This window comes from Pavona decussata, unplaced genomic scaffold (assembly GCF_977016875.1).
Source record: "Pavona decussata unplaced genomic scaffold, jaPavDecu1.1 SCAFFOLD_6, whole genome shotgun sequence".
Taxonomy (NCBI): domain Eukaryota; kingdom Metazoa; phylum Cnidaria; class Anthozoa; order Scleractinia; family Agariciidae; genus Pavona; species Pavona decussata.
In genome coordinates this window covers 5,632,844-5,650,420 of record NW_028145430.1, presented here as the reverse complement: position 1 = coordinate 5,650,420, position 17,577 = coordinate 5,632,844, and the positions used below count along the sequence as shown (strand labels likewise).

At 40.0% G+C, this 17,577-nt stretch overlaps 2 protein-coding genes across 2 annotated transcripts; one reads left to right on the top strand and one right to left on the bottom strand.

Annotated features, from left to right (window-relative positions):
* Positions 1-856: 856 nt before the first annotated feature.
* LOC146489379 (uncharacterized) lies at positions 857-7,319 on the top strand. Its single transcript, XM_085108451.1, has 8 exons — positions 857-1,361; positions 1,851-1,929; positions 2,291-2,502; positions 3,073-3,289; positions 3,851-4,300; positions 5,069-5,122; positions 5,530-5,596; positions 6,947-7,319. Exons 1-8 carry the CDS (start codon positions 1,120-1,122, stop codon positions 7,039-7,041), a joined length of 1,416 nt encoding a protein of 471 aa, XP_084964577.1. The 5' UTR covers positions 857-1,119; the 3' UTR covers positions 7,042-7,319.
* A 923-nt stretch (positions 7,320-8,242) lies between these two features.
* LOC146489378 (retinol dehydrogenase 7-like) lies at positions 8,243-13,765 on the bottom strand. Its single transcript, XM_085108463.1, has 4 exons — positions 13,202-13,765; positions 12,348-12,533; positions 10,177-10,416; positions 8,243-9,171 (listed from the first exon to the last, which is right to left on the bottom strand). The coding sequence occupies exons 1-4, from the start codon at positions 13,542-13,544 to the stop codon at positions 8,948-8,950; spliced, it is 993 nt and encodes a 330-aa protein (XP_084964589.1). The 5' UTR covers positions 13,545-13,765; the 3' UTR covers positions 8,243-8,947.
* Between the last annotated feature and the right edge of the window lie 3,812 nt (positions 13,766-17,577).

Here is a 17,577-nt window from a genome sequence, read left to right as displayed (position 1 = left end):
TGACACTGGTTTCCAGCACTTTCCAGCACTGAAATTTTGACAGGTCAATACTACCACTAGTGTCAGTTGATACCACAACAATAGTATCAAACAAATAATGCCAAAAAAAGAGCAAGGCCGATTTTACAGTTTTGGGAATATATATTTAATATTCCAATATTTCGAAAGGCACGACCCTTCATATTCAGAGTTTTGCTTGAGCAAATAACTAAAGTAACAAAAACAAAGACAAATAGGGGAGATGAGACATTACATGTAACATTTTTCACGTCTTTCATCCTTCAAAGTTGTGTTGCATTCTCAAATTTCTTGTTGTTTTTTTGTTGTTGTTGTTGTTGTTGTTGGTGGTGTTTTTTTGTTTTCGTTTCTACGTTGCATGCATCGGTAGCAATTTTGCTCATGCCTATTGGTAAGTTACATTTTGAAATTTGAAATTGTAACATTTTTTTGGTTATTTGAGTTATTTTTCTCGCGTCTTTGTTATTAGGGTATCTTATTGCGTCTTCTCTTGTTTTAAATCGCAGTTAAGTCTTTTGCGGTCTTTACAGGGTCAGTGTCTGAAATACCCTGAAGAACAAAAGGCCGTGCCTTTCCAAATATTAAAATAATATATTTCCCGGATCGTGTCAACCTTGACCTTTTTTTCACATTATTTGTTCTCGGCAATTTGTTGCTTAGGTCCTTTACTACAGGATCCGGTGCTTTTTTTTTGTCGCGGTGGTCTTTACAAACACGGTTACTGGTTTTCATCAAACAAATGACGTCTAATTATTGGCGAACAAGTGTTTTGGCTGTTTTCTCAGTTTATAACGTTACCAAGGCAACAATATAACCTGTTAAAAACAGACTCATTATAACTCAAAAACGAGCTCGGTGACCTGTCGAATTGTCATCAGCATGTCAAAATGCAACATTTGACAAATTGAATCCCTCCCCACAAATTCAATCGCACATAAAGAGTTCACGCGCACGCGCGCTTTTAGGTGGCCATTCATACGTCATCACCACACTGACAAGGTTTTACAGCTGAGGTGCGATAAAGTGTCTACTACTACAATTTAAGATAAAGTGAGTATAAGTAAGCAAAAAGACTGGTGATAGAAAGAGTAAGTTCCTCCAATGGCAACAGACAATTGTCAGACTTTTGATGCTGGAGAGGATAATACACAACAAATAGACGGAATCTTTTCTGAGTTGAAGGTCAAGAAGAGCCTTCCATCAGTTTCCCCGAAACTTAACGCTGACTCGATAGACACAGCTCCCCGCAGCTGTAGTGCGAATGGCACATGTTCAACAGACATGCCCTTTACAATAGGACTAACAAGGGAGACGAAGTCTGCGTTTGAAGATTTATCTGAGAGGTAAGTAATAACAATAAAGCCAAAATTAAAAAAAACTTACAACATTTGGACAATCATGACAAGGGTAATTAATGAAATCTCTATCTAAGCAATAAATGTCCAACAAGTGCCAAGCAAGGTAATACACAAATATACTTCTGGTTTTGATCTTCATTGTGCCCGATTAGTTAACTGCTTGATGTGACGCTGAAAGAAAGCCACACTTTATATGAAGTTGACGTGGTTGTCCTCGCTCTCTTCTTCTTCTTCTTCTTCTTCTTCTTCTTCTTCTTCTTCTTCTCCACTTACATGAGCGGTAATCCGATGTCTGTGTCGGACTTAACAAAAGGGAGCGAGAGCTCAAACGCACGTTCATGCAATATTAATTTCTTCTGACTATCCCTCGTCGTAGTACATATGTTTTTGATGATGAGTGCCGAGCAATTGACCATTGTTTATGGTGATGGAGTGATTTTTTATGCGGTTGTGATATTTTTTTTTACTTACCAGTGACGATAAGCCTTGCCCTCAGATCACTGATCATGTGACTCGAGAAGATCCCAGAGACAAGAGTACCACCGTGGATAAGGTAACAGTCCGATATCCACCTTAACTCAATGAGACACTTTTTTTAGCTAGTGCTGTTTGTTCACTGTGCGTTTTCTGAGGCTTATCAAAACGATACCCAGAAAAGCACAACACGGGGTGTTTTAAGGTAGCATTCCCACCTCTCTCGAGTTCTCCCCCAACATAAACGTAACAAAAAAAACACTGAATTTATTTGCACCGCCCCACCTTCCAAAACCAAAATCAAGAACAAAAGCAATTCAAAGCAAAGTAATTAAAGCGAGAACAAGAACAACAGCGACAACGACAGTTTACAACTTGCTTCTTTAAAGCAGCCTAAGGTTAACGGAATCGGTTTGGTGTCCGTTACCTTTTTCTCCTAGGATGATACCAGCGCGGAAAGTGAAGCCGTCAACACGACAACACCTTGGACCTCAGCAGCCATCACCCCGGAGGAGCTTGGTAACGAGCCCCAGGTGCTGCATAGTGGTCCAACGCATAATGCTCTATTTACTACAAGATCACCAGCCAGTGAACGAGTTCAATATCCGCTAAGGGATAAAAGAAAGTCTTTGATTCCCGTTGAAGTAAGCAGGTCCGTATTATTTACGACAACCGCCTTTTGTTACAGAAGGGAAACTTGAGTTGAGTTGTCAAGTGGAGTGAGTGTGTCGATTGTGGTCTTAAATGTTGGGACTGGAATCTCGACAAACAGAGGGCCAGTCATTTCCCCGTTTTTCCTGTGCCACAAACGGAGTTCAATAGCAGCTCAGATTACATTTTGCTTGCGCCTTATTAAACCTAAGCTGCCATTCTTCCGGTATATCATACGATCGCGAAAGCAAGAAAATCGGGTGATTTTTTTGGGTTGCTACTGAAAATCTGAGCAGATTGATATCTCAAGTATTGAATAAGATACGATAAATCTTTCCTCCTTTTAATATCGTGAATTACTTGTCCTATTCGGTTTCTATAGCGTTTTGGACACAGCAGATTTTTCATTGTTTACACGAAGGAGAAAATCCAAAGTAGAAAAAATGTGGAAGACCGTAAACCTTACCTGTGAGGTGAGATTTTCAGCGATATATTTCTATGACAAAAACCAGAGAGGGTCAGGGTACCGTACCTCTCCTATTTTCTAACATTTGAACTTTCATTTTAATAGCTGTGAACAGTCCCAGTCTGCAGACGATACAGAGTCAAGAATGGTGAGGTCCCAGCTCCACACTGAAATGATAGCTAAGGGGAAAGCTTTACGAGGCACACCTCTTGATGAAAGTCAGAAATCACAAGATGAAACATTAAACCGAGACAAAGAAATGGAGAACAGCAGGGTGGAGGTCCCACGTGATACACAAGACAAGACTGAAGACGATTCAGAGGTGGGCAGTGGGTTCCGTTCCTTTGCATTCGAGAAATACAATCTAACCACGTGGAAGAAACCACAAGATGAGACGATAGACCACTTTGGATAGAATAGACAGAAGACGTTTGTCTGACGGCTTTAGAGAACCTTATCAGATATATAACAGCTTTTGACCAAACATAAGAAGCAGATGCAAACACATGTGTGCAAAAAAAAAAAAAAAAAAAAAAGGCGAGGCCCACATCAGAACCGAACAAGTTTGGTGTCAGAAAAAATTATAGAAATTTTCCAATGTGAGCATTCGTTATGGGCCGTCCAGGTGAATAAATTCTGGCACAAGCAGCTAATCAAATTACACGGTCTGTTTTAATTGGACCGCGTGCGGAACAGTAAAACTATAGAAGAGACTTACATTAAGATAAGCCCGAGGCCTTAGGTAGACATGGTGTATACGGAATAAAAAACAACTAGTCGTCACACCAAAGACTGCATAGAGTGTTTTATTTACCATCCTATTATGTCAATGACTTGCCTGTTATAGAGATGGGCTGTTATTTATGTCTTAATTGTTTCCTAGGAACACTCTGATACAATTCAACCACTTGCCCTCCCCCATTCTGTTCAGTTGGGGGCCAACAGGCGTCGAAGATCTTCAACTGCTTCCGTGACTCAATTTCCTGACATTCCGCCCTCGGCGGAACATGGCTCCTCTCGCTCCAGACGAGTCTCCATTGCAGGTGCTCCTCATTTCCCCACCCCTTCCACCTCAGGACAAACAGACACGACACAAGGTTTGCTAGAAGCAGCGATGAAGCTACAAACCCAGTCCTCCATGGGAACGTCAAATGCCGCTGGAACGAGGCGAGGCTCGCAATCAAGAAGGTCCTCAGTGGCGGCATCAATGTTGAACTCGGATGTTCGTGATGGTAAAAAGGGTTCCATTGGTTTTACCCTTGCTGCTTCCCTTGTTAAGTGGAAAATAAACACTTTAAAGGCAGCAAAGAAGGCTAACGAAACAATTGCTAAGGTGAAACAAGTTATTGTTAAGTTATCTGTAAACCAGCTTTTACGATTTAGAAAACGACTCTTCTCATGTCTTCTCATGAAAGTTGACCAAAAGTAAATGTAAACTCGTTGAAATATCAAGAGTTGTTCAAACCAGAGCTCCTTTACCCTGGGCACTAGAGTCCTCTCTCACGTGCTTTGTTGGTGTGGATGTTAGCTTTCCTGTGCGGCCCCTCATCGAAAGTGAGGGAGAAGGATGATTCGAGCAAACGTGAAACGAAAATACCAAAATGAACTGGAACCGATATTTCAGTGTTTTCGTCTAGTGTAAACGAAGTAGCTCGAACTTTACTGCTGCTCTGTGTGGTCAAATCTTCAGGATTAGATATTGCCATCTTCCGCTGTAATTGGTATGTTACAGTGGTTTCCTACTAGCGTTGATGAATTATGAAAAAGCCGAACCTCTCTTTTTAAGAAAATCAGTATACTGACTCATGTTGCATGGGTACTGGGTGACTGCGGTACAACAGAAACTTTGCGTGCTGATGAGCCTTAATCACGCGCGTGAGGCATTCTGGGAGGTGTAAAAAAAGACTTGCAAAAGGGTTGCAAATATAAATGACTCGCAACCTTCTGCGACCTAAGTAATGTTTTGGACCACCCATAAACTCCTCGATCAAGAGGAGCAGTTGGATGAGCATAGCGTTTGACAATCAAGATTTTCATTTATTTGCTAGGCTGGACAGCTGCTGTCTCATTCCACACATTGATGTATTCATATATTTCCTAGAACGCAAAACACCAAGAATTCATGGATAGAACCGCTGACCGCATCAAAACTGAGGTATCGGACTTGTAAGCCGAAGAGGAACTCTCTCTCAACTGATTGTAGGATAAGTCAGTGTTTCAAGTTATAAAAAAGTGAAAAAAGTGAGAAGTAATAGTGATAACAATGACAACAATACTCCTTTGTTACACTATGGGGTCCTGTGTCGTAATTACAGGGTCTTACACACATGCTCTTCCTAAGAGCCGTGCTCCAAACGCTATCGGAATGGGTTTGGAGACCTTTGGAAGGTTAAATTTACGCTTTTGGTTTTTGCATCTGCTCAAAATACCTTGGTGGTATTACTACTCGAAATATGTCACGTCTCAGTTGCTGAAGTCTGCATGCTGACCATCAAGATCGAAAGTTTCCTTCTTCCAAACAACTTCAGCGTTTTAACCTTTATTTCTTTTTGTTTCTTTTAGCTTCCAAGACCATTATTGGTTAGCATCCAAGAGGAGGCATATCCCATTATACTAAGAACAGCTCAAGGTATGATACGACCAAAACGTGTTTAAGTAATTATTACTCCGCCAGAAACGAAAAACATGAAAACATGAAAACGTTAAAGTAACTATTTAGAAATATTATGAAAGGTGTTCGTCATCGTGGTTTGAAATGATTTTACGGTCAACTGAGTGCATAACAGTACAAGTAGCACCTTGGTTTGTGTTGATTGGTGCATTTCGATCCTCTCCTAGGCTGTTGTTGATTGGAGGATTTCAATCCTTGTCGTTTAGACTAGAAATTGTTCCCTCGGTGGCTCGCCTTGGTACTGGTTGGTGCTGTGTTGTTTGATCGTGGGCATCCACGTTTCTGGAAGTTCAATTTCATTATCCTTGTTTATGTTGTCAGGGTGAAGTCTTATGTGAATAGCCTCTTTAACCCTACGGGTGTACCAATGTGGGTCTCGGTACTTATACTGTTACGCAATCAGTTGACATCATCGCCTGATGAAGACCAGCAGTATACTGAGCGGTCGAAACGTCGCGATCCACATCTATGTGACGCGATCGTCAGACAAACGATTAAACTCAGCTATTTAGAAATAACTAGTCAAAATTCTAGCATGGAAGCATATACAATGCGATCAAACAGCAGCAACAACGCTGGCACAGCTTTTTGTTTCATTATTACCATATGTATACAGCTATTTTAATTAACGTTGTCGGTTCAAAGCATGAAGCTAAAAGACAAGACCGAAAGTTTACGTGGGACTTTTATAAATAAATTAATCAAAATCAGTCATGCCTGGAGAAAACAATAGGTTGTAATTAGCAGTACAATGACCTGCACGTGTAGGGATGATTTTGATGAAATTATTCATAAAAAATAATCCCACAAAACATTGCGGTCTTGTCTTTTAGCTTGATTTTAATCCGACAACGTTAATTGAAATAGCTGTATTATAAATGGTATCACCCCCTTGAGAGATGACAATCTTGTCGAGAAAGTTGGCGTATAGTTGTTGTTGTTTTTTGTTCAGATCCAAAGATCCGAAGGTATAAATTATGCAAATGACAATTCAATCCAAGGGCTCTGCGAGCAAATGATAATTTTACTACTCGACTTGCCATGACTGTTACTAAGAAACATGTAACCACGACGAGAAAGCATTTAAAGTGGTACCTGCCAATATTCTAAGGCCATTTAAGTTGCTTATTATGTTTTAGTACATCAGAACCGTACAGTAAAGGAACCGTGGAGACAATGAGTTACGTCCGTACAACTTGACCGGAAATTATGCCGTAAAATCAAAACTTCGGTCAAATAAGACCTTGCGAGGGAGAGGGAGAGGCGTCAGTTTGCGCTTGTTTTTGACTTTATTTTATTCATTTTTAGCTTACAGATCACAGCTGGGAGCGAAACACAAGCTGACTGTACAAGCTTGCGATCGGCTAGCGGACCTCATCAGGGATCTGAAAAGTCCTTACTAAACTCTCTTATCTCACAATGTAGCAATGGTTTGCCTATAGAAATTAACCAACGAATCAATAAAATGTTTATCCGATTAAAATTACCTAAAAATAAACATCAAAACATCGATTAGTATTCTGGTAGAATAAATCTATCTGTTGAATCAAATAAACGACTTAGGTGCTCCTTCCTGTGCTAACTGATGTTGTGCTCAAGTTTAAATATTTTAAAACTTGATTAGGAAAAGCCAGGAAAGAAGTGTAAACTGAGATTCATAAAAGGGTAAAAGAAACTATATCTGAAAATATATGAGAATAAGGGTCAGTCGAGAGAGAATACTAAAAGGGTACAAGTGTTGGTTCGACCTTAAATCTTTATTTAAAACGGGAGGAAAGCGACATCAGAATCAAAACTGCATGGAAGGCATTTGGTGATTTGGGTTATAGAAAAGTCGAAAAGCGCTTACCAATGTCAAACTCTTCTCTTAAAGCTCACGTATGGGGTAAAGGCATAACTCACAACGACAGCAGCACAGAATAGTTTGCAAGTGATTCAGAGAAAAAAGATTTATGGTATAAACGGTATTTCCAGAAAGATAGAATACTCAATATGGAAACCATTTATTGGGAAATGTGGACAGCCAAGATTGAGGGAAGGTGACATGCGCAATGGAGAGATAACAAATTTGGGAGAGATGGCTAACGACGATCGCATAAAATGGCGTCAGATAGGGACTGCAATTGACTGTTACAAAACAATATGTCATATATAAAATTCAGTCTTATTTCCTGTCATCATGGTAATTGAAATATCAAAGTAATGTACTGGAAAGTTTTAATGGTATGCATACGGCTGTTGTTATATTGTGAAAAATGGCTCTTTCAACTTGGATCTGTAAACTTATAATCTTTGTACATCGTGCTGAATACTACTCCAACTAAAATTAATCAAATAACTAAATTATTCACATAATGGCCGACGAAATGTTTTCTGGTCTGGTTTTCAACCTGTATATCTTGTGAAGAGTGACTGTAGTAGCACCAGTACTATAGCAAAGCCGATTTAAAACTCTCCAAATATCAACACAACAGCAACAAAACTGGGAATGATTTTCCATGACTTTTAATCTAGTTCCATAACCGCAAACGTCTACAGCTGTTACAAACTTTGTGATAGTGGCTTAGAGTGACCCGGGATTAGTGAAAACAATGAAAGAACCCCCCCCCCCTCCTCCCCTTTGCCAAAAGTTTCGATGATTGCCAAAAAGGTGCCTACATATCTTTATTTTTCAACCATCAGCTAATTTGACAAAATTTGAAAGTTGATGACTTGTCTGTCACTGAAACCCAAACAAATTTTCCTAAATTACAAAGCCCTCTTAAAATTAAGACATATCCCAAGAAATGTTTCTAAACAATAGTATAGACTATAGACTATTGTTAAGAAGCAAGACTTAGTAGGATACATGTCAACTTACTGAGAGGTCTTTGTGAACCTGGCCCCAGCTGGCTATAAAATGTAAAAAATGTATATAACTGAGTAGAGAAATTGCCCGAGATTTCGTGCGTTTCTTTGAACTTGAAGAAATTGGGAAAATCCGTTAGAGGGACATCTTAATTAAAAGATTAAAAATATGAAAAAAAATCATATACATAGGTCGACAGGTAAAGTGGTTAAATGACATTAAGCCACCTCGGCGTCGTGGATATGACAACATCATACAAAAAAACCAAAAAGAAACAAACAAACAAACAAGCAAAAAAACCCCAGAAATTTCGTATTTTTAAACTTTTAATTGGCCATCAACAACAGCCTCTCGTCTCTTTAATGATTGCGGTAATCTTAGGATTGCTGCTCATACAAGAAGATCACTAATATTTACAGCCATCTACGCTATGTCGCAGAATACCACCACTGCGCATATTGCTAACCTGACTGGCATCCTTTTGGCGTTGGTATTGGAAACAAATAGCAAAGAACGAAGTCTGTAGCAAAGTCTGGTAACCAGGCCACCAATGTCAACAGCATCTTTGCATCCAAACCAGCTGCGTAACGGAAACGAGGCACTTTTGACGTCAAAGCATCTACGACTGCGTCCACAACTAAAGACAGGCGATCAGAAACGGGATAACTTGTAAAGGGCTTTAGTGCTACAAAGGAAAATATATATACGGTAATACGTTATGATAAAGTGATATTAATAGCTGCCTGTCGCAAAAAGAGATGGTTTGCCGTCAAAAACGTGGAAATTTGTGGGATTTTTGCATTATTAATCTCATTATCTGTATACAATGAGTCCGAACATGATGACTTTTACTTTCAAACGCAAAACATACTAGACCTCGAAATTATTACAGTCGAAACCCAAAGATATTTTCGTCATATTTACCTAGGCACCATAAAGAAATCTCACCTATACTCGTAAATGTACGCATTAAGTTTCACACAGAAATCGAAACGGAATTTCTCTGAAATGAAACTTTGCTTCACTGCATTATTCAGATTTGAAGTTGAAACTGCGCGACTGATTAAACGCCTTTTCGCTACTCGCTATCTGTCACAGAGCAGCCTAACGATGGTGAGGTATGCAAAGTAAAAACAGTGGAACTAAACTCCTTGGAAATTGCTTTGAATCGACTCAAAAAGGACACAACATAAAAACGGCCACGCAATCAAAAAATCAATCAATCAATCAATCAATCAATCAATCAATCAATCAATCAATCAATCAATCAATCAATCAATCAATCAATCAATCAATCAATCAATCAATCGTAATTTTGCCTTCAAATAGGAAACTTTTTTCTGCCATACAAAACCTTACAATTACGCAACGGTTACCGTAGGTGGTTGTAGCATTTCAGCAACCAACAGTTTCCAGGAAGAAGAAAATATTTTGGCCAGATATATGAACTCTTTGACAAAGTTTGTTCGAAGCAAATTTCCATCTTCAGGTTTTTTGTCGTAACCTACCCTCAAGGCCTGTAGCTTCCACTTCCTGTGGCAAGCCTACAATTCTGCACGACATATAAGATCATGGAGGAATAGCACTGAGCATACTCTTCACATTGTTAATCGGAACTGGGCTGAAACACTATTTGTATGCTTTATAGGAGAGAAATGAGTAAGAGCAATTGTGCAGGATGACTATGTACCTGCTTCCAAGAATTCCTCGCCATATTCTTCCTTTTTCTGGTCATTCAGGTTTTCAAAGTGTTCCTTAAAATCTCTTTCAAACTTGGACGACACATTGATGTTTGTTTTGAACGCCCCTGGTTCCACGATACTCACTTTTACCCCCCAGGAATACATCTCTCGTCTTAGGGCATCTGAAAACGCCTCGACACCAAATTTGCTTACACTGTAGGCTGAAAAGAAGTGGGACGAAACACGACCTGTGTTTTGTTGAAAAACAAAATGATAACAAAATAAATGGAATGAGAACAGACAACAAACTATCTCAGGATACACATGCAGGCGGGGTTTTCATTTGAGGCGGGAGGCCGGACGTTTTGTCCGGTCGAGAGCCATTCCACGTCCGGTACTTTGAGATCAATATTGGCGATTTTTTTTACTACTGTATTATATATTTTTCTTACTGAGGCGTCTCATAAACATACTGACTAGAGGATAACAGAATAATCAATTACATTCTTCAAAACGGCCATATAACTCTTTTTTCTTTGCTTATTGCTTACTTATCCCCCTACCAACTGACCATTTTCATTCAGTAATTTACTTTTTAAAGAGAATTTTAGTGAGCGCCAGCATTGCCTAGGAAACTATTTCCTTGGTTACAGAAACGCTGGAAATGGCGTTTCTGAGTATTCTATTTTAAAAATTTCCTGGGGGAGCATGCCCCCAAACGGCCCCTAGGTGCTTGCGCCTTCGGCGCTCGTGAGGCGCCTTTACGTCCGGTGCTTTCAGAAGTATGTCCGCTACTTTTCCTAATACCACACCTGTGGATTGACAGATCGCCATCAGCTGGGGACTGAAACATTTAAAAGGGGATTATCTCTTCTCTAATGGACGCAGGCACATATAATATATATAGCTTGAAGAAATAAAAAAGTCTTAAATGAATGTAAATATATGAAACATACATTTTGAACTGCGGATGAAAGATCAAATAGAAGAAATATCCTCGCAGTCGGTTAGTACGCAACCTAACTGAACAGTTGCGAAAAGAAAGCCTGAAAAAAATTCAGGCTTAAACGGGATTCGAACCCATGACCTCTGCGATGCCGGTGCAGTGCTTTACCAAGGTCATAGGTTCGAATCCCGTTTAAGCCTGAATTTTTCCAGGCTTTCTTTTGACTGCTTAAGTTGCGTACTAACTGCGAGGATCTATTTGATGAAAAAGTTTTGTTGTACCGAGTAATTTGATTATTTATCTACACGAATGTTCGAAAATTTTAATTGTTTCGTTATGTCGTTTCTAACCGTACGTGATTTGGGAGAGATTCGTTCAAAACTCGTATGTACAGCTGACTTGCACACGCAACACACCGTGCAAGTCTTGACACTAGTCACAGCTGCATTCAAGATTTGAATACTGTTTTGACTGCGGAAAATGTAGTCATTTGTCTTCGTCTTTTCCCTAATCGCGGTAACATCGTTTTAACTTACTGACAGTATTTTCGGGTTAGCCATTGAGAGATCAACAGCCCGTCACGACTCTTGACGACTGAGATTCATTCACTTTGTTTAAGTCTTTGCCGAATTCAACAAACAGTGTCACTTCTGGCGCACTCATTCCCTCATCATGAGATAGATTTACAGTCTTATCACAGTTCCTGGTTTAGGGATTTTCCATTTATCCGATCAGGAGCCCATTACCCACGGTACAGTGTCAGTCCCAGTACGGTTAGAAACACATGAAAAAACTATAACGCAACAGACCGATCTTTGCATAGGTAAGCTCTGCATTATCATCATGTTAGATTATAGGAAACTGAACTATGTAATTAGTTGGAAAACAAAACATGCAATAAATGAAAAGAGTTTGTCTCATTTACAGAATGTAGCAAATATGCGGACAGTGATAGAAACTGCAGATGTCTGTTTTTCATAAACGCCAAATTTACATGGATATTCCTATTATGGCTGTGTGAAAAGAATAGCTACCCGGCCAGCTACATAAACGTCTTTTAATGTTCTAACTTTCAACTGATCGCATCAGTTTTACATGCGGCTAAATTTTGTATGGTCTTCCTCAGTAAAACATGTAAACAACGACACCACCAAAGATCGCCTGATTTCCTCCTGACTAAGATCTGGGAACCAGATTATACAATCATTGTTGTACCAATGAACTTTTCCCTACCAGCGACACTTGAGAAATTCACAACTCGTCCCCTGGCTTTCTTCACAAGTGGCAGAAAGGTTGTTGTCATGTCAATCATTCCCCAGAGGTTCACGTCTGCAGTACTTTTGAAGATACTCAGCGGAGTCCATTCGAGAGGCAGTACATGTCCAATCCCAGCATTATTTACCAGGCCCCACAAGTCAGCTGTAGAATTGACAAACACGGGCTGTTTAATATATTTTTGTACACTGGAGGAAAGAAAATAGCAAGCAGGTTCTTCAGTTCCAAATTAGCAACAGCCTTTAAGGGGGTTGTTACGTTAATCGCTTGCTCACTTAACTGTGGGAACTGGGATAAACTAGGTCAAAAGTTGAAAACACAAGCAGGAGTCTGTATACGCTTGAGCAACAGATCATCTCAAGGTAAAACCCAAGTAACCGTGACGGCGTTATTCCGTCTTGGGCATGTGAAACTCAAGGATCCTCAAGGCCGTGTACATCTTTGGCGAGCTGTGATTAATAACGATATATGGTTAGGCAGGGAACTAACTTCAGTAACATCAGTTCTGAATAAACATAGTACACAGACAAATTACATAAGCTGAAGTCAGTCATAACAAATTGTATATTTTGTTAAATATGCAAAATATTCAATATTGAATTCAGGTTGGAAAAAAATCAACTAAAACTAAAAACATGTAGAAACATGTAAAAAGCCAGATCATAGACGATCACTAATCCACACAGATGAATTATCATTTGTATCGTATATATATATATATATATATATATGCTAATAAGCGATTAAAAAACGTGGAAAGAGCTATCATGGTTAGGTTATAGTATTAACATAAAATCACTCGCCTGCCTCACTATCAACCAACTTCTTTACTTTATCAAAGACGTTTTTTATCTGCTCTGAATTTGTCACATCCAATTGAAATGTTTTCAGTTTGTTGCTTGCCACTGATCTTAAGCTCTCTTCTCCTTCTTTTGTCAAACAAGTCGCCAGTACACACACTCCCATCTTGTCCAGTTGAATGGCTGTAGCTCGACCGAAGCCAGAGTCGCAGCCCGTGATAAGAACATACTTTCCCCTGATGTTAACTTTAGCTCCTCTTTTAAGATAGTGAAACAGAAGTAGGGTGAAAATACCAACCAAGATGGGCAGTAAAATCCAAGACAGTGACGGGCTAACTCGCGTACTGACATCCATCGTGACCAACTGAGGCTACTTATACGTAACGACACATTTATGGTTAATCACGTGTACGAGAATAGAAACAATAAAGTAGCTCTGACCGTAGACTCGCTTCAAGCCTAGATTGAACGACGAGCGACCCGAACGAAAACGGATTTTGAGAAAGTTTATTCTGACCTTTGTTGAGGGGGTACTCGACATGCAGGGAGTTTACCCCGCAGTAAGCGGTAGCAAAATTTACAGGTTTAGTGCAGGCGGTGTGCGTCACGACCCACAAAGGGTGCTGGGTAAAAGCATGGAAATGGCTCATTTGCCTCTGGTCACGATCGAGTAAACATCTCTCCAACGTAAGACTTATGTCGATTTACAGTCGCACTGAAACTGGGCATTCACACTTTGCTTCTTTTTCCAAAATCTATCACTAAAGACAGCAATTTGGCAAATTTTAACGGTCTAGTGGCAGCCGTAGATGCTTTTTGTTGGATATACAAGGCGATTTCGTTGAGTTATTCCCGTTTCGGAGACAATCAAAGGCGAGAATTTTTTTATGTTTATTCTTATACTAGTATTTTGTGCCGTCACGTCTGCTTATAGACGCTTTATTATATATATATTTAGACCGCGAGCGGTCGAGTGATCTCTTTCTCCTAAGTTCTGCGGCACGCAATGGATCTAGCGAGCGGTGAGGCCGCAGCCGCGAGTTCATTTTAGTAATTTGCATAATTTTACTGTCACTTTGCGCGCGTTACCTAAGGGAAAAGTACGACTGCTCGCAGTTTATTTTTCATTTTTTTCGCTCAATTGTAGTTTACGTTTTTATCTCAGGGTGATAGAGATCTACATTTCCTTCCTGGATATGTTGAAGAGAAAAAGCATTCGCCCGTTGGCTTTTTCCGGTCGGTTTCCCGGCAGTTGAGCTACTTTGTTTACACGATCTCTTCGTAGATTCTCTATTAGTTCAACGGCTTCCAACGGAAAAACCATAAGGGGTAGACCCGGGTAGACCCCGAAAATTCTAAAGTAGAAAGGCTAAGCTAGCTTAATGTGCAAAAGTATTGGCCAAATCCAGCAAGAGTAAGTAGCTTTAGCCTCAAGAAATGCAGTAAATCAACGAACAAAACAACATGGCGGCAGGCGCGAGGTCGTCACCTTTGAAATGGCTACAAGCGCGAGCAAATGCTTCAGCTTAAAAAGTAACCTAACCAGCATCAAGCCAATTTGTTCCTCTAACCTTAAAACGAATTTCAACCGGGAGAAAATGTCACAGACTTCGTTCGTGACGAGATTTTCGACATGCTGACCTCTCCAGACTGATGTTCTTGGGCGCGAAGACTACTGATAAAATAACGCATTCTGATTGGTCGAATTTCGTGACGCACACCGCCTGGGTTTAGTGATTTAATACGAATTGACGCTGGGTTGAATCTCCAGAAAGCGACCACCCAAAATGTCAAGCATAGGTGGCAGACCCCAGACTCCTTTCCACTTTGAGCAAGAGACGTCAGCGCGCAGGTTTAAGGAAAACACAAGCAAACTTTTTTAAAAGTTATATTCGACGCGCTTCTGAAACTTTGACGTGTTTCGTGATCGGAAGCGCTGAAGCTAAAATATTACAGCTTACGCGGAAGACGACATGATAGGACGCGTGACTCCGAAATATAGAGTTTAACCAATAGATCTTTCTGGCGGAACCAAATTATTTTGTTTTAAGAGTTTGCAGACACACTTTGTTGACCTTTCACTGGTGAGACGTGACCAGTGGACGTGACAGTCAGCCATTTATACCAGTCACTGATGAATACAAACATGTTTAGTACATGTTAGTCTTCATCCTGCGCAGGCATCTCTGCAAACTAAAACGTGGTAAGGCTCCAACGAAGTCATAAAAGCTTTTGAAACAGCGTAACGAGTTGAAAACTAGTCCACTCTGGTGTTGAACATCCTCAGCGAAAAATACATTGGTTCATTGTTGGTTTCACTGGAAGGTTTAAATTTCACTTCCGACAAAAGCAACCAACAACGCAAAGTACAGCCAAACAACATGAGCGCAGCTGGGGTCTTGTCTGTTATTTTCTTGTTTTGTGGTTGTTTTCAGTTTATTTTCTTCAAGAGAAAACAACAGAGGACTAGAGATAAAAGGAAAGGGCATATTCAAGGTCGACAAGATGGCAGCACGGGCAGCGTGACTCCCTCCAAGGTACAACAAACAAGTCACCTTCACAAAGAACAGAAAAAAACAACTCCAAGATTTTCTTCACGAGCTTCTCATTTCTCTCGACCGCAGAGCTTGAGCGATACTGACAAGCTTTGGGTTCAAGCATTCCGCTATGGATGCAGATAAAACTACTGTAGTTATTGAAGCGAATACTACAATTATTGTAACTCTTGTTGTAGTATATATTAAACACACTGGAAGAAGATAGGGCAGGACATTTTGCGCAAGGCCTGGAAGACACGAAAGCAAAGCAGCATTGCCGGACTGGTTAAGAAATTGCTTCAGGATCTCGTGAAGGAGGACGAACAGAACCTACGCAATGCGAACTTCACAACATTTAACGAACACAATTAAAAACAGAGCATTGGGAAATAATAGACTTCATTTTTACCATAAGTAATGTAATAAATTGTCAACGTACTAAGGCTTCGTCCAAGGAACAGCCGGTTTGTCTTGAAAGCTGAATAAAATTAAGCTGTTTTAAAAGAGATATTTTAATTGATATTGAGTTTTACGTACGGTGTCGTGATATAGCACAACTAAGGTATGATTAGTCCAGCAGTGATAACATGTTATGGCACAATTGACAAATGCACTTGTTTTTCAAGAAGGAAAACATAATATTCAAGATTTCCTCACGAATTGTACGCAGCCAAAGTGATATTCATGAGAAGTTGACCTGTTTTATCACAATCTCAATAAGCAAGCTGTCGTGACTCAGTCGTGTACATAATTGCCATGATTATTATACGCTGAATATGTCCACAGTATTTTGTAATAAGAGTTTCCTTGTTTAGTGAGTATAAGTTGATGACAGTTGCCATTCGTACTCTCAAATCGCTCAGTGCCGAATACTGTGATCACGTTGAGCGGTCACTCCGCAGTACACATGTCAACACGTTAGCTGCATCGCGATATGCATTCTGTCAAGACTGAGTTGTTTCGCCTAAACCTGCCAAGTTTAAATTTAACGTATTGCATGTGTGTGTAAAGGCTAAAAACTGTTATTAATCTTGTTGTATATTGCGTGCAGTTATGAACTGAAATCGTGTAGGCTTGACCATTAAAAAGGGCACATTACGCCAGGACAATTCCTGGAGGGAAACCAACTAAATAAAACTTTAACACTACTGTTGACCTAGTAATGGCCCTCCTAAAGAAAAGAAGAGTTTGTAAGCATTCGCCCCTCTGCTTCTCATTTGATGAAAAAATAGAAGGTACGTGAGCTGGCAGCTTTATCAGTTAAATAACACTTGGTGAGCGCGCGCTCTAATCGCCGGGTTGAAAGCCGTATTGTTTACAACACAAAATAAATTATACGCGGAGGCTTTTACTAGTTTTCCCTTGTTCCAAAGGCACAAGGGCACATTACGCCAGGACAATTCCTGGAGGGAAACCAACTAAATAAAACTTTAACACTACTGTTGACCTAGTAATGGCCCTCCTAAAGAAAAGAAGAGTTTGTAAGCATTCGCCCCTCTGCTTCTCATTTGATGAAAAAATAGAAGGTACGTGAGCTGGCAGCTTTATCAGTTAAATAACACTTGGTGAGCGCGCGCTCTAATCGCCGGGTTGAAAGCCGTATTGTTTACAACACAAAATAAATTATACGCGGAGGCTTTTACTAGTTTTCCCTTGTTCCAAAGGCACAAGGGCACATTACGCCAGGACAATTCCTGGAGGGAAACCAACTAAATAAAACTTTAACACTACTGTTGACCTAGTAATGGCCCTCCTAAAGAAAAGAAGAGTTTGTAAGCATTCGCCCCTCTGCTTCTCATTTGATGAAAAAATAGAAGGTACGTGAGCTGGCAGCTTTATCAGTTAAATAAC

What these genes read in the sequence shown, in the direction of transcription:
- LOC146489379 (XM_085108451.1), top strand. Translation starts at nt 1,120, where the DNA reads ATGGCAACAGACAATTGTCAGACTTTTGATGCTGGAGAGGATAATACA. An exon ending in AGAGTACCACCGTGGATAAG is followed by an intron (nt 1,930 to 2,290) that starts GTAACAGTCCGA and finishes TTTTTCTCCTAG; the next exon opens with GATGATACCAGCGCGGAAAG. An exon ending in AGACTGAAGACGATTCAGAG is followed by an intron (nt 3,290 to 3,850) that starts GTGGGCAGTGGG and finishes ATTGTTTCCTAG; the next exon opens with GAACACTCTGATACAATTCA.
- LOC146489378 (XM_085108463.1), bottom strand. Translation starts at nt 13,544, where the DNA reads ATGGATGTCAGTACGCGAGTTAGCCCGTCACTGTCTTGGATTTTACTG. An exon ending in GAATTTCTCAAGTGTCGCTG is followed by an intron (nt 10,417 to 12,347) that starts GTAGGGAAAAGT and finishes AACAAAACACAG; the next exon opens with GTCGTGTTTCGTCCCACTTC. An exon ending in CGAGGAATTCTTGGAAGCAG is followed by an intron (nt 9,172 to 10,176) that starts GTACATAGTCAT and finishes TTTCCTTTGTAG; the next exon opens with CACTAAAGCCCTTTACAAGT.